Source organism: Triturus cristatus, chromosome 1_1, assembly GCF_964204655.1.
Source record: "Triturus cristatus chromosome 1_1, aTriCri1.1, whole genome shotgun sequence".
Classification (NCBI taxonomy): domain Eukaryota; kingdom Metazoa; phylum Chordata; class Amphibia; order Caudata; family Salamandridae; genus Triturus; species Triturus cristatus.
The window spans coordinates 870,931,326-870,945,223 of NC_140579.1; the positions used below are offsets into that span (position 1 = coordinate 870,931,326).

At 44.5% G+C, this 13,898-nt stretch overlaps 1 protein-coding gene across 6 annotated transcripts in view; it reads left to right on the forward strand.

The window, feature by feature from the left end:
• The window catches only part of TOX4 (TOX high mobility group box family member 4), a 798,038-nt gene extending 784,852 nt beyond the window's left edge, over nt 1-13,186 (forward strand). For 5 of the 6 annotated variants that reach the window (XM_085650564.1, XM_085650575.1, XM_085650560.1 and 2 more), the window contains one exon: nt 11,991-13,186. In XM_085650564.1, coding sequence (XP_085506690.1) covers nt 11,991-12,051 — 61 coding nt within the window. In that variant the 3' untranslated portion in view covers nt 12,052-13,186. The remainder of the gene's footprint in view (nt 1-11,990) is intronic. The other variant, XM_085650580.1, reaches the window with a different exon arrangement.
• Nucleotides 13,187-13,898: the final 712 nt, after the last annotated feature.

The following is a 13,898-nucleotide window of genomic DNA, read 5'->3' on the forward strand; positions in this document are numbered from 1 at the left end:
ATTGTCTAGCCTTATTTTCTTATGTCATATTTTGAGGAAAAAGTATATATATATATATATCTCCATTGCTCCGTCAACAACATCCATTCCAGAAAGACGAAGATAGACCCAGGTTTTTTGTGCTCATTCAAAGATTTATTTTCAGGTGGCCTGCACCATCGCCATTACGCGTTTCAGCGTCGCGGAGGCCTTGATCACATGATACGCTAATAGAGTTTTTTTCTACTTTTAAAGTGCCAGTGCGCAAAAACGTGTGTTGAAACACTCCCACATTGATTCATAGACATAGAGAACAGATTGTCCCCGCGTATGCAATGTGTTCCCTTAATTGTGCAAATAAAGCAGCGTAATACAGTACCATGATAAAATACCAAAGTGCAAAGTAACGCTGAGCATAGTAAATATATATAAATATATAAATACTCATGGATAAAATCCTAGCATTGATAAAATACCTTAAAAATGCTAAAACTGATCCACAACTAAAATGTTATACTAGTTAAAACCATCACACCTGGTAGAGTTTGGCAGCATAATGCCCAATCCCATCTCTATCTAGGGTACACAGTTAAACATAAACATCATTTTCAGATGTCATAGAATCGATTTTTAGGCATAAATGCCCATTGTAAATGCCAACAATTAGGGAACAATAAACTCAGTCTTGCAACATTGCGAGCTCATTGCATGCATAAAATGTCTGGTTGTCTGCCCCAGTGGGCCTAGATCTTCACACGTGGGAAAGATAAAGTGCAAAAATGTGCTGTGCAAAGTATGCCAAATTACATCCTATCACAGCCGTTATTGAGGTATGTAAACATATACAAAAAGGAAATGAGAATATGATTTCATTTTCCCACAATTTATACACCAGATTAAAATCATCAGTTTCATTAAAAGAAAATTATCTACAATCAAGAAGCAGCAGTAATTTTCAATTTTGATATCAGCCAATAATTATTCATTTTTATAAACAGGTAAAAAAATCTTCACTAGCATTCAACCCCTGCGGTGCCTTACTGTCCAATTTGAGTATATATCTCGTTTCCATCTGGCGTAATAACCGTTCTCGGTTACCACCTCTTCTTAGTGTCAATAACATAGTATTTAAGGTGTGCCAAGTTATTTTCATGGCACTCCTTGAAGTGTTGAAGTGCCTCGCCACTGGGTATGCCGCATCACAGTTATTGATGGCTCTGATGTGCTGGAGCACCCGTTTGTGAACCTGCAGTTTCGTACTGCCGACGTACCGCAGGCCACACGAGCACTCCAGCACATATATTGCATACTCTGTTTTACAGTTTAAGGCTTTGCTGATTTTCACAGGACAAGGCTGAAATGGCGCTTGGTATGTTTGTGTACTAATACCATATTTACATGCCTTACAGATAGCACAGCCAAGCCAAGTGTTTTTAACCCTGACCTCTGGGGTGCTCTTAACCAAGAAATTACTCGTAGACCGCGCTCTTCTGAATGCGATACTAGGGGATTTATTCATTTCTTTGCCCAAAACATGGTCACTACAGACTAAAGGCCAGCTCTTGTTGACAATCCTACGTATTGATTTATGTTGTACGTTGTATGTCGTTAAGAGACGAGTAGGCTGAACCAGATCGATATTTAAAGTGGATTTACGCCTCAATGCATCCGATCTCTGTATTTTATTAGCCTTGGTCATGGCTTGATCCAAGACCACCTCTGAGTATTCCGTGTCAAGGAATCTCCCTTTGCATTCCCGCTGAGCTAGTGTACATTCCTTATCTGTGCTACAAATCCTGCGAATCCTCAACATTTCCCCGAAGGGGATGCTACTGATTAAATGTGGCGGATGATGACTACGCGCATGCAGGACTGTATTGCCAGATGTGGGTTTTCTATGAAGTCGTGTTTCCAGTCTATCATTGCACACAAAGACCTAAACATCTAGGTAGAATATACTACTCTTGCTCATCTCAGCCGTGAACTTGATATTTAAGTCATTGATGTTTAATTTAACAATAAACTCCTGTGCTGCCTGTTCCGTGCCATTCCAAATGAAAAACAAGTCATCAATATACCTGTACCAACAAACAATCTGATTTCTTACAGTTTCACCATGGTTTGCCATGAGGACCTGCTCCTCCCAGAGCCCCATATGCAAACAAGCATAGCTCGGAGAGAAGCAAGCCCCCATGGCAACGCCCCTAACCTGTTGATATACTTGATTATGAAACCAGAAAAAATTATTTTCCAGACAATTGGAAATCATGTTCAAAATCATTCTGTTGTGTGAATGTCTGTTTAAGGGACGTGTGTTCAGGAAGTATTCCACAGCTTTTAATCCGTCCTTATGGTGAATGCTCTTATACAACGATGCCACATCTAAGGAGATTAATACATATCCGGATTCCCATTTCACATGATCAATTTTGCCAAGAAAATCCCCCGTATCCTGTATGTACGAAGGTAATTTCTTGACATGTTCTTGTAGAAAGTAATCCACAAATTTTGAGGCGTTCAACATGATGCTACCCTGGGCAGAGATTATTGGTCTACCTGGGGGTTTACATGCTTGCTTGTGGATTTTAGGTATAAAGTAGATAACTGGAATGATGGGGTGTTCAACCTTGATAAATTTAAATTCATTCAAAGTCAGTAAACCAGCCGATTTCCAGGCTACCAATTTCGTGTAGAACGAGCTCCAAGAGGTTTTGACTGCTTGCATATCACTATGTTTATAACAGTCTCTGTCATTGAGGTGTGAGAGCCTCCTCCATATACAAAGACCGTGGCCACAAAACCACATTGCCCCCTTTGTCAGATTGTCTAATGATAATCTTGTCATCCCCTTGCAATTTCTTCATCAATTGGAAGTATGCATTGTCCTGTTTTGTGTACTTCTTGGGGGCGTGGGAGACAGAACACTGCAGTTTTTTCAATTCAGATGTTATATTATCGTGAAAAATGTCCACATTATCTCGCAGCATCATAGGGCAAAATGTTGATTTAATTCTAAAGTTTGTTTGTGAACCACCACATGGTTGAACCATATCGAGGCTTATTTCATTGTCATCCCCATTGCTTTCCTCCTGGAGTTCTTGCATAGCTGCAAAGAAGTCTGCGTCCCCAGCTGTTAATGCAGCACCACTGCCCTGCACTTGTAAGTTGATCTCTTTGGTCTTGTTCTGGGTGCCTTGGATAAGTTGATATTTCCGCAATTTCAGTTTGCGAACGAATTTGTAGACATCTATTCTAGTCTGCGCGTAATCAAAATTACTGGGAGGGCTAAATGATAATCCAAGTGCGAGTATGTTATGATCACTCTCACTAAGCACACAGTCCGTTAAGTTGATTACTGACTGCGCATTGGATTGTCCTTTCACTTGCGTTTCCATTTTTTGTTGTTTGATTTCTTGTTGTTTTTTACGTAGGTGCTGGTGTTTGCGCCGCTCCCGTCTTTTGAAGTTGCGTCCCTGTTGATGTTTGCATTTTGGGCACGCGGTCGTAATGACCTGATTCGGTCTTGCCTGACAAAATCCAGTTCCTGTGCGAGGCTGGGTTTTGGGAGCCCCTGTCTTCTGGCCATCGCCAGCTGGTCATTTTCTGATTCACTTTCTACCGCTGAGCTCAGATCAGAGACAGACGAAGATAGGGGTGTGGTACCACTATTCCCAGGTTGACCCAGGTTCAAAGCAATAGATGATTTGGCAGATTTAACCGCGTCATATTTTTTGGCAAACGTGAACACGCGGCCTTGTTCATAATCTACCTTGTCCCTTTGAAACTTGTATGCTTTGCGTTTTTTAATTATATCTTCCTCCCTTCGTAAGCGCACCAGCATATCCTCCCTAAGTTTTTGTAAAGTTGCAACTCGCCCACTCGGCCAACATACAGGGATCCGGGTTCTCATAGCTTGGGGTCAGTAAGATGCGAAGCCCCCTCTGAATCCGTCCCACATCCAAATAGCGGCTCAAAGACTTACTCTCCCACCATTTGGCTTGTTCCGTTTTCATAAGCTTTTCTAATTTCCTGAAAAGCTCTTTAGCACTGGGATTCATAGGTAACGCTGTATTTTCCTGCGTGTGAATGGCTGTCTACCCACTCGGAGACTTATCAAAATGTTCATCTGCTGCTGCCTCCCGACTCCTCAGCGTATCGGCAGACATGGTGTACACGTGTGGGCAATATATCTACTTTGCATGCTGGTGAGCAGAACAATACCCCCACCTCGCTCACTCACACTCCTTCACCGGACTGTCTAGCTGGTTCTTACCTCAGGAGTAGTATTTCCTTCGCCCGGGTCCTCCGACACGAGCTCCGTTCACTGCTCCTTCCGGAAAAACAATCCAGCTGTCCGGGGGCTGCTACGGCTGCTCCTTCCCCGGGAGTACGTGAAGTTTCAGGCAAAAGTCCAAAACGTAGCTTCCTGCCGTTTGGCCCAATTTCAGAAGGAGGGGTCTATCGATACCGTTGAAGCAGGTGCGGTATACTTATTTCCATTGCTCCATCAACAACATCCATTCCAGAAAGACGAAGATAGACCCAGGTTTGTGTGCTCATTCAAAGATTTATTTTCAGATGCCCTGCACCATCGCCATTACGCGTTTCAGCCTCGCGGAGGCCTTGATCACAGGATACGCTAATAGAGTTTTTTTCTACTTTTAAAGTGCCAGTGCGCAAAAACGTGTGTTGAAACACTCCCACATTGATTCATAGACATAGAGAACGGATTGTCCCCGCGTATGCAATGTGTTCCCTTAATTGTGCAAATAAAGCAGCGTAATACAGTACCATGATAAAATACCAAAGTGCAAAGTAACGCTGAGCATAGTAAATATATACAAATATAAATATATAAATACTCATGGATAAAATCATAGCATTGATAAAATACCTTAAAAATGCTAAAACTGATCCACAACTAAAATGTTATACTAGTTAAAACCATCACACCTGGTAGAGTTTGGCAGCATAATGCCAAATCCCATCTCTATCTAGGGTACACAGTTAAACATAAACATCATTTTCAGATGTCATATATATATATATATATATAGAGAGAGAGAGAGAGAGAGAGAGATGGGGGAGGGAGATTTGATGGAGGGAGAGAGAGAGAGAGAGAGAGAGAGATGGGGGAGGGAGATTTGATGGAGGGAGAGGGAGGGACATTGGATGGAGGGAGTGGGAGGGGAGGAAGGAGAGGGAGGGCGATTGGAGGGACAGAGGGGGAGAGAGATGAATGGAGGGAGAGAGAGATGGATAGATGGAACCGGCACAGAACAACCTAAAAAGACATCGGCCCCAACGCCTTCGGCGCAGACGGACCAAATAACCTCACCAGAACTATTTACACCGGATCCCTTGCAAAAATCTCTCACCAAGGATCCAAAAACTGGACATTTGACACTCTCTACCAAAAAGACATTTGGAGAAGCCTGCTCCGCCTCCACCACCAAAGAGGAAGGACTCTGCTACCTCTCCGTTCAGAATACCTTTCCCTCCCCCTCCACCTCCTCCCCCACCTCCACCCCTCTGCCCTCTCCACCCCTCTGCCCTCTCCACCCCCACCTCATCGTTCTCCGACACCGTCTCCAGACGATGATGATCAGGGGGACCCATATCATGATATAGGGGATGTGCCACAGGACCCCACCCCTACAGGATCCCCAGACCCATGGGACGATTACAATATTCCAGATATCCCCAACGTCCCACAAGACGATCTTTACCCTTCTAGGCCATTTCCACCAGAAGATTCACTAGGGTTCAACCATCTTATGCAAAGGCGGCACATTATCACGGGGTGGACTTGCATACCGACCCCGTGGAGGAAGATTTCCTCCTAGACACATTTGATACCGCACATAGGTCCGCCTCAATACTGCCCATGCTCAAAGGAGTGGTAAAGCATGCGTCAGAAGTGTTTAAGGACCCAGTCAGGGTCATTAACCCACGTATTGAAAAAAAATACAAACCGGCTCCCTCAGATCCCTCCTACATCAGGGGACCAGCCCCAGTAGATTCTTTAGTAGTATCTACTGCACGCAAAAGGGCAAATTCACAAGCGTCGGGTGATGCACCACCACCTGACAAAGAATCAAAACTACTAGATGCATCAGGCAAACGCACAGCATCCCAGGCGGCCAACATATGGCGTATAGCAAACACTCAGGCACTAGTGGCCAGATATGACAGGGCTCATTATGACGAGTTAGAAAGCATAATGCACCATCTCCCTGAAAAATATAAAGCTAGGGCCAACAAGTTAATTCAAGAGGTTAAAACAATCACAAATACCTCCATACGTTGTGCCCTAGATGCAGCAGACACAGCCTCCAGGGCCATCAACACCAGCGTCCTTCTCCGTTTTCATGCTTGGCTAAGGGTATCTGGTTTTAAACCAGAAGTACAAGCCTCCATCCTTAACCATCCCTTTGACCAGGAACATCTATTTGGGCCAAAGGTGGATGAGGCCTTAGAAAAAATGAAAAAAGACACGGATACCGCAAAATCCATGGGGGCCTTACAGTCACACCTACCCAGACGCTCCTTTCGCCGCTCCTCCTTTCGGAGTACATCCAGAGGCTACTCCTCAGACACAGCGTCCACATCATACAAATCCCCTACTCAGACCACCTTTACAAAAGGTTACCAAAGAGGCGGCTACAGGGGTAACAACAACAAGGGCAGAGGCAAAACAAACCACGCCCGTTCTGCCACACCTCCTACGCAATGACTTCCCCCCGCTCCCCCCAGACCATTCCACTCCGGTCGGGGGCGGACTCCAAAATGTCCTTCATGTCTGGGCGACCATCACCTCAGACAAATGGGTGACCCAAATAATTCGGTCAGGCTATTGCCTAGAACTAACATCTACCCTCCAAACATTCCACCCAGGCAACGCCCAATGTCACAAAAACATTAAAAATTACTAAAGCAGGAGGTAATCTCCCTCCTACAAAAACAGGCAATAGAACACATTCCTGTCAATCAACAAAATATGGAGGTCTACTCCCTATATTTTCTCATACCAAAAAGGGACGAGACTCTACGACCTATTCTAGATCTCCGGCCCCTAAACACATACATACACTCAGACCATTTTCATATGGTAACGCTTCAGCAGGTACTTCCGCTCCTCTCCCAAAACGACTTCCTCACCACTCTGGACTTGAAAGACGCATACCTCCACATTCCAGTGCACCATGCTCACAGAAAGTACCTCAGATTTGTAGTAGACGGACAACACTACCAATTCAAAGTGCTCCCGTTCGGAGTCACAACAGCACCACGGGTATTCACCAAGTCCCTGGCAGTGGTGGCGGCACACATGAGAAGACAGCACATTCACGTCTTCCCATACCTAGACGATTGGCTGATAAAAGCCATTTCATACAATCAGTGTGTACAACACACCTCCACCACTACTTCACCAACTAGGCTTCACGGTGAACCACCAAAAGTCCCAGCTTCAACCATCCCACATAAAAGAATACCTGGGTGCCACCATAGACACCTCAAAAGCCATTGCCTACCCCAATCCGGCCAGGATTGCAAGCATTCAGGCTTTACGACAAAAATTCATACCTCAACACTCCCTTCCAGCACGAGTGTTCATGCAACTAATAGGGATGATGGCCTCTTGCATTTTCATAGTGCCCCACGCAAGACTCCAGATGCGTCCCCTCCAAGAGTGCTTAGCGCACCAGTGGAACCAGGCCCAAGGTCAACTGACAGATCTGGTGTTGGTAGACGGTCGCACCCATTGCTCTCTGCAGTGGTGGAACACCACAAACCTTTTCAAAGGTCGACCGTTCCTGGACTCGGTTCCCCAGATAATACTAACAACGGATGCATCGCTCTCCGGCTGGGGAGCTCACCTATTACATCTCACCGTGCAGGGCACATGGACGCCTCAACAAAAGTTACTCCATATCAACCATCTGGAGTTACTAGCAATCTTTTTATCCCTAAAATCTTTTCAAACACAGATTTCAGGCAAGGCAGTCCTCATTCGCACAGACATGACTGCCATGTATTATATACAAAAACAAGGCGGCACGCACTCTCCACAGCTCTCTCAATTAGCACAGAGCATATGGAGATGAGCAATTCCCCACAAAATCTTTCTCCTAGCTCAACATGTCCCAGGAGTCCAAAACACCGTGGCAGATCTGCTCAGCAGACACACAACAAATCCACGAGTGGGAACTTCACCCACAGGTTCTTCATCCGTTCTTTCAAATATGGGGGCATCCACAGATAGACCTCTTTGCCACCCACGAAAACACAAAATGCCCAAGCTTCGCCGCCAGATACCCACACCCATTGTCCAAAGGAAATGCGATATGGATGAAATGGTCAGGCACATTTGCGTACGCTTTTCTGCCTCTCCCACTCATTCCATTAGTGGTGTGCAAACTACAACACTCCCTCACACTAATCCTAGTAGCTCCAACGTGGGCCAGACAACCGTGGTACACCACGCTGCTGGAACTCTCTGTAGTACCACACCAAAAACTACACCTCTCACCATGCCTCCTAACCCAGAACCATGGAGAGATCAGACACCCGGACCCAGCTCAGCTCAACCTTGCGATCTGGCTCCTGAAATCCTATAATTTGGGTACCTAAATCTTCCCCCTGACTGTATGAACGTCATCGGAGAAGCTAGACGACCTACCACTAGAGCGTGCTACGCTGCCAAGTGGAAACGATTTGTTGTTTATTGTCATACCAACACCATCAATCCCCTGGACGTGTCCATTCAACACATCATAGGCTACTTACTCCACCTACAAAGGTGTAATCTAGCCTATATGTCCATTCGACTACACCTCGCAGCAATTGCAGCTTACTTACAAAACAGGCAACATCTATCACTCTTTAGAGTTCCTGCCATTAAAGCCTTCATGGAAGGCCTAAAAAGAATAATTCCCCCCAGAGTACCACCCTCACCTGTGTGGAACTTGAATATCGTTCTCACAAGGCTAATGGGGCCTCCCTTCGAACCTTTACACAAATGCGAACTACAATTCCTAACATGGAAAACAGCTTTCCTTGTAGCCATCACTTCCCTTAGACGGGTCAGTGAGATACAAGCACTTACCATACAAGAACCTTTTCTTCAAATGCACCATAACAAGGTTGTTCTCAGTACCAACCCAAAATTCCTACCTAAAGTCATTTCCCCTTTTCACCTAAACCAATCTGTAGAACTACCAGTATTTTTCTCGCAACCACAGACTGTTGCAGAAAGGGCTCTGCACACGCTAGATGTCAAACGAGCCTTACTCTACTACATCGAGAGAACACAACCTTTCCGCAAGACCAAACAACTGTTTGTCTCTTTCTCTCCACCACACAAGGGCAACCCCATCTCAAAATCAGGGATAGCTAGGTGGATTGTAAAATGCATTCAGATTTGCCACCACAAAGCAAAACGAACGCTATCCGTTCCCCCCTAAAGCCCGTTCTACACGAAAGATAGGGGCTTCCATGGCATTTTTAGGAAACCTCCCATTAGATGATATCTGCAGCTACATGGTCAACACCGCACACTTTCACTAAACACTATTGTGTAGATGTGCAAACTAAGCAACACGCTAGTGTGGGTCAGGCTGTACTAAAAACATTATTTCAAACCACTGCAACAGATACCGGTGGTCGCCGCTAAGGTTGGGAACTGCTATATAGTCTATGCAAAAGTGTGTAATCTGCAGCTCATATGTCTCGAACGGAATATGCTACTTACCAGTATGCATCTGTTCTTGGCATGTAGAGCTGCAGATCTACACATGCCCACCCGCCTCCCCGGCTACCTGTATCTGTTCCAGTCTATCTTATTTAGATACACACATGGGTTTCTTCACTGTTATTACTACGCTCCATCTTTCCCTGCTGGCGAAAAACAATCGGAGGATGGAGCCGAAACCCATTCGCAATACCATCCAAAGGAGGAGTCACCGACCTCGTGACTTCCAAAGACTTTCCAAGAGGAAAAACAAACTGCAAACATCCGGGCCCAACACCAGATGGCGATCTATGCAAAAGTGTGTAGATCTGCAGCTCTACATGCCAAGAACAGATGCATACTGGTAAGTAGCATATTCCTTTAGTAGCAATCATATCTCTGAAAAGAGCAGGCGGGCGACAGGCACTTACAGTGTGGGAACCTTAATGAACTATATGCAACAATAAGGTAATTATGAGTACACACCTTAGGTTCCTGCCAAAGGCAGTGGCACTGTTCTATAGCAGTTGGGCCATACCGCTCTGAGTTTTCTTCTGGGATCAAAGAAACACAGCAGAGAATTCACTGCTTATCCCTTGATGTACTACATTTAGGAAACACAGCTCGCCAGTAAAACCATGCGATTATTCGTAGGACACAACTGTGACAACAAATACCATTGCAAGATAGTGCACACCATTTTCCACTGTTAACTATTGTCAAACAGAGTACTAGAGGTGAAGCCGATGGCATAATCCACTATTAACCAGGGGGCCAAGTTAGCATCCATGGCCAGGATCCCTCTACAGGAGCTATGCAAAGCTACCAAATGGTGTTCAGAACACATTCACAATACGCCGTTGTGTAGCTTTAGAGACTGTTGCAGGGATTCTGCGAAATTGTAAAATTCCAGAACTTTGCTTGGTACCATAGAACCGTAGTAGACATGGACTATTTTATCCTACCAGTTATGTGGCCATGATTCCGGGACTGACTAGCTATAGTGTCTCACTTGCCCTCCTACTCACTCATAGAGGAACAAGTGATTAGACACCCAACACTCCTGAGTCTCTTGAATCATGGTAAAAGAACACACCCTTTCGCACTCATGCCCAATAAGATCGGACAGAGATAACCCCCCCACATCCCCCCCCCACCTCCCCCCGGTGCAGTAGCCATCTCGTCTGTCCCTTCATGTCTTTTCATACTTATATTACAAAGAGTATGTGTTCCCAAACAACAGCTGCACTTGTGTCTAGGTGCTAAAGCTTGACCAGAATAGAATAACAAGGGGCATTGTTATTTGACCCGGTCTACAGTGGTCAGACTAAATCACAGGAAAGAACAGAATGCAAAAACAACCACAGGTTCTGTGAGAGTACAGCGTGGCAAGAAGCAAGATACGTTTGTATAGTAACGTGTACAAAGCAGAGAGCAGCCTACTACGTGCTCATGGTAACATAAGGGAAAACGACAATCTGCCTGCAGGGGACATAGGACAGGACCAGCAAGGAGGTGACGTTAGGACAATCAGTGCTAAAACACTTCGCATTCACTCTTTTCAAACCTGAGACACCCCCCCCCCCACCCCCCTTCCCGGTAAGGTAATATTATGTAATCTATACACATTTAATCAAGGAAACGTTTCACTCTGCAATATAAATTAGTTGCTTACGTACATGTAATAATGGTTTTACAGTTTGAAGCTCTTCTAGGTTCACATGCAGAATCACCACCTCTCCAAATGAGGGAGTGTAGTGGAGGAGATACTGACAAAAAAGAAATCTGAGGTAGTCCCTTTAGTGGCATTGTGTGCTTATGATGAAGTTAACACCCACCAAGAGTAGGAACGTTTTGGAATCCTACACTCCCGGACAACTAGATGACAGAATTATGCACAGCATGTGTATCTAGAACAGCTTCATGATGCAAAAGCAGTATTGCTGGTAACTGGTTTATTCTTCGTTTTTATTATTAAATTTGGTGAAGATTAAGTATTAAGGAGATGGTGGGTAACTTTTTTGTTGGCAGTGGTGCTAGATACTAGAATAGCATAAATAACCAATGGCTGCTGCAAAACCTTGCAACCTTCAGGTCCTCTCAGACAAACAGCAGTATGTATCATAGTTTGCACTTAGTAACGTATGTTGGTGGAAGCTTTTAAGGGAAATGGGGAGTTTGTCGGGCCACAGATTGGGAGAGCAAAATGCCTGAGACTTTTTAATTAAAAAAAATGTAATATCCAGTCAATTTACATTTTTTTCTCCCCCCATCGCAGAGATGTCTTCATGGATTGGGTGTCGTCGCGGAGCCACGGAACTGCGGCATCTGTAAAATAAAACCTGAGGACCACAGCAAACAAGAGACAATGGCTGCTGGTGGGAGCCGGAAGCTTTATGGACATAGATGCTACTTCAGCTTCTGAATTTTTGCCCACTCATGTAGGAATCTGTAAATTGTTGAATTATTTTTATGTGATGCAGAGGACTGGTTTTGGTGCAGCATGATCTTGGATACTAGGATCCTAATAACCGAAATATCAGCATTGACTCAAAAGCCCATATTCAATTCTCATTTAGTATTTTAATAATTTATTAGTTGGTACCTGGAATGATATCACTGATCCAAATGACTTGCTGGGGTGGGAGGGAGTGGGATGGGAGGTGGGTGAATGTTTTCTTTTTTGGCTTTAAAGCCCTCCTAACAGCGAGTATTAAAAATTTTTAAAAAAAAGCACCACATCAATGTGGTGCTTTGTGGCATCTGTGATGACCTATACCGTTTGGACCTTGGTAAAACTGCCATTTTTGGTGGGGAGAGTTGTCTATACATAATTGCAAGTGATCAGAGATCGATACAGCGTGAATCTGAATAACTTGCTAAGATGAATTATTATATAATGCTGTTCAGTTCTCTGTACTTCAGTGTCCTGTCTACCCACTAGGTTGCTACTTTTGTATTGCATCCGAGGGAAGAGAGCTCATTCTCATGATTTAGTTTGTCTGGTTGTATGTTGAAACGCTCCATCACTGACCAAATGCAGTCGCCAAGTTCCGAGGCTAACAAATTGGCAGTGTGCATCTTCACCTGTGCCTTTTCTCTGCACAGGTAAGCACAGAGCATTTAAAATGGGCTCGCTAGTCACACAGAGAGTAGTAACACTCTCTCACGTATAACTGTATCCTTTAGTGCCCTCCGCAGAATTGGAATCCTCATCTCCAGGATGTGTTATTTAAAAAATTGTTCTCTTTTTCTGTGTTCCTACTTTGATCCATTACATGTGATGTCCAAACTATGGCCAGGACACTAGATCAGATAGATTACAAAGCACTCTAATGTTCAAGAGCACACTAGAGTGTTCAATGGACCCTGTCTAGAAGCCAAGAGTGGGTTACCTTGCCAAGTCCAATTGTCACGTGTACATAGTTATCCAAAATGCACCCAGTTTTCCTCAATAACAGAGCAAGATACGTACTGTTTTTTCTGCCTAATTTTATTAATGGGCAGGGGAGGTTGGTTTCTTACTTGTAACCCCTGTCCTAGTTCAGGGACTGTAAGGTAGATGCAGCTTAATTGGCTACATTGTCCTGCTTCCTTCAACTCCATTTCCTGAAACCCTGAGACCGGTCCTAGGATGCTTGTTTCCAGTCCAGGGAGAACCTGGCCTGGCAGTTCGGGCTGGACTGTTCCCATTGGGTGCAGGGGCAAGACTGATTTGTATATGGCTGGGTTCAAACTGGAATGGCATGGGGAGCAAAAAAAATTATGGATTTAGGCATAGACCTCTGTACTGGGGTGAATGTATGACATTATTCTGCATTCTGTCCAATTGTTCTTTTTGCATCTAAACACATTAGGCAGACATCACATCTGACCAATGGGTGCTATCCATAGTACAGCACAGTTATTGTCTCAAACTCATATCAACCCCACCAAACATACCTCCACTCAAACACATCCTCCGCCCCAAATATTTACACTTTCTGAAAAAAAGGTAAAGTCACTTCTTAATGAAAGGGGGCCGTCGAGCCAGTTTCAAGGCAGGGGATTGTACTCTCTCTACTTCCTAATCCCAAAGAATGATGGGACTCTTGAGGCATATGCTAGATCTCCGGCCTTTCAACAGATACATCCTACTGGAAAATGTAAAAATAGTTACCCTCCCGATATTCATGTCTTCCTTTAC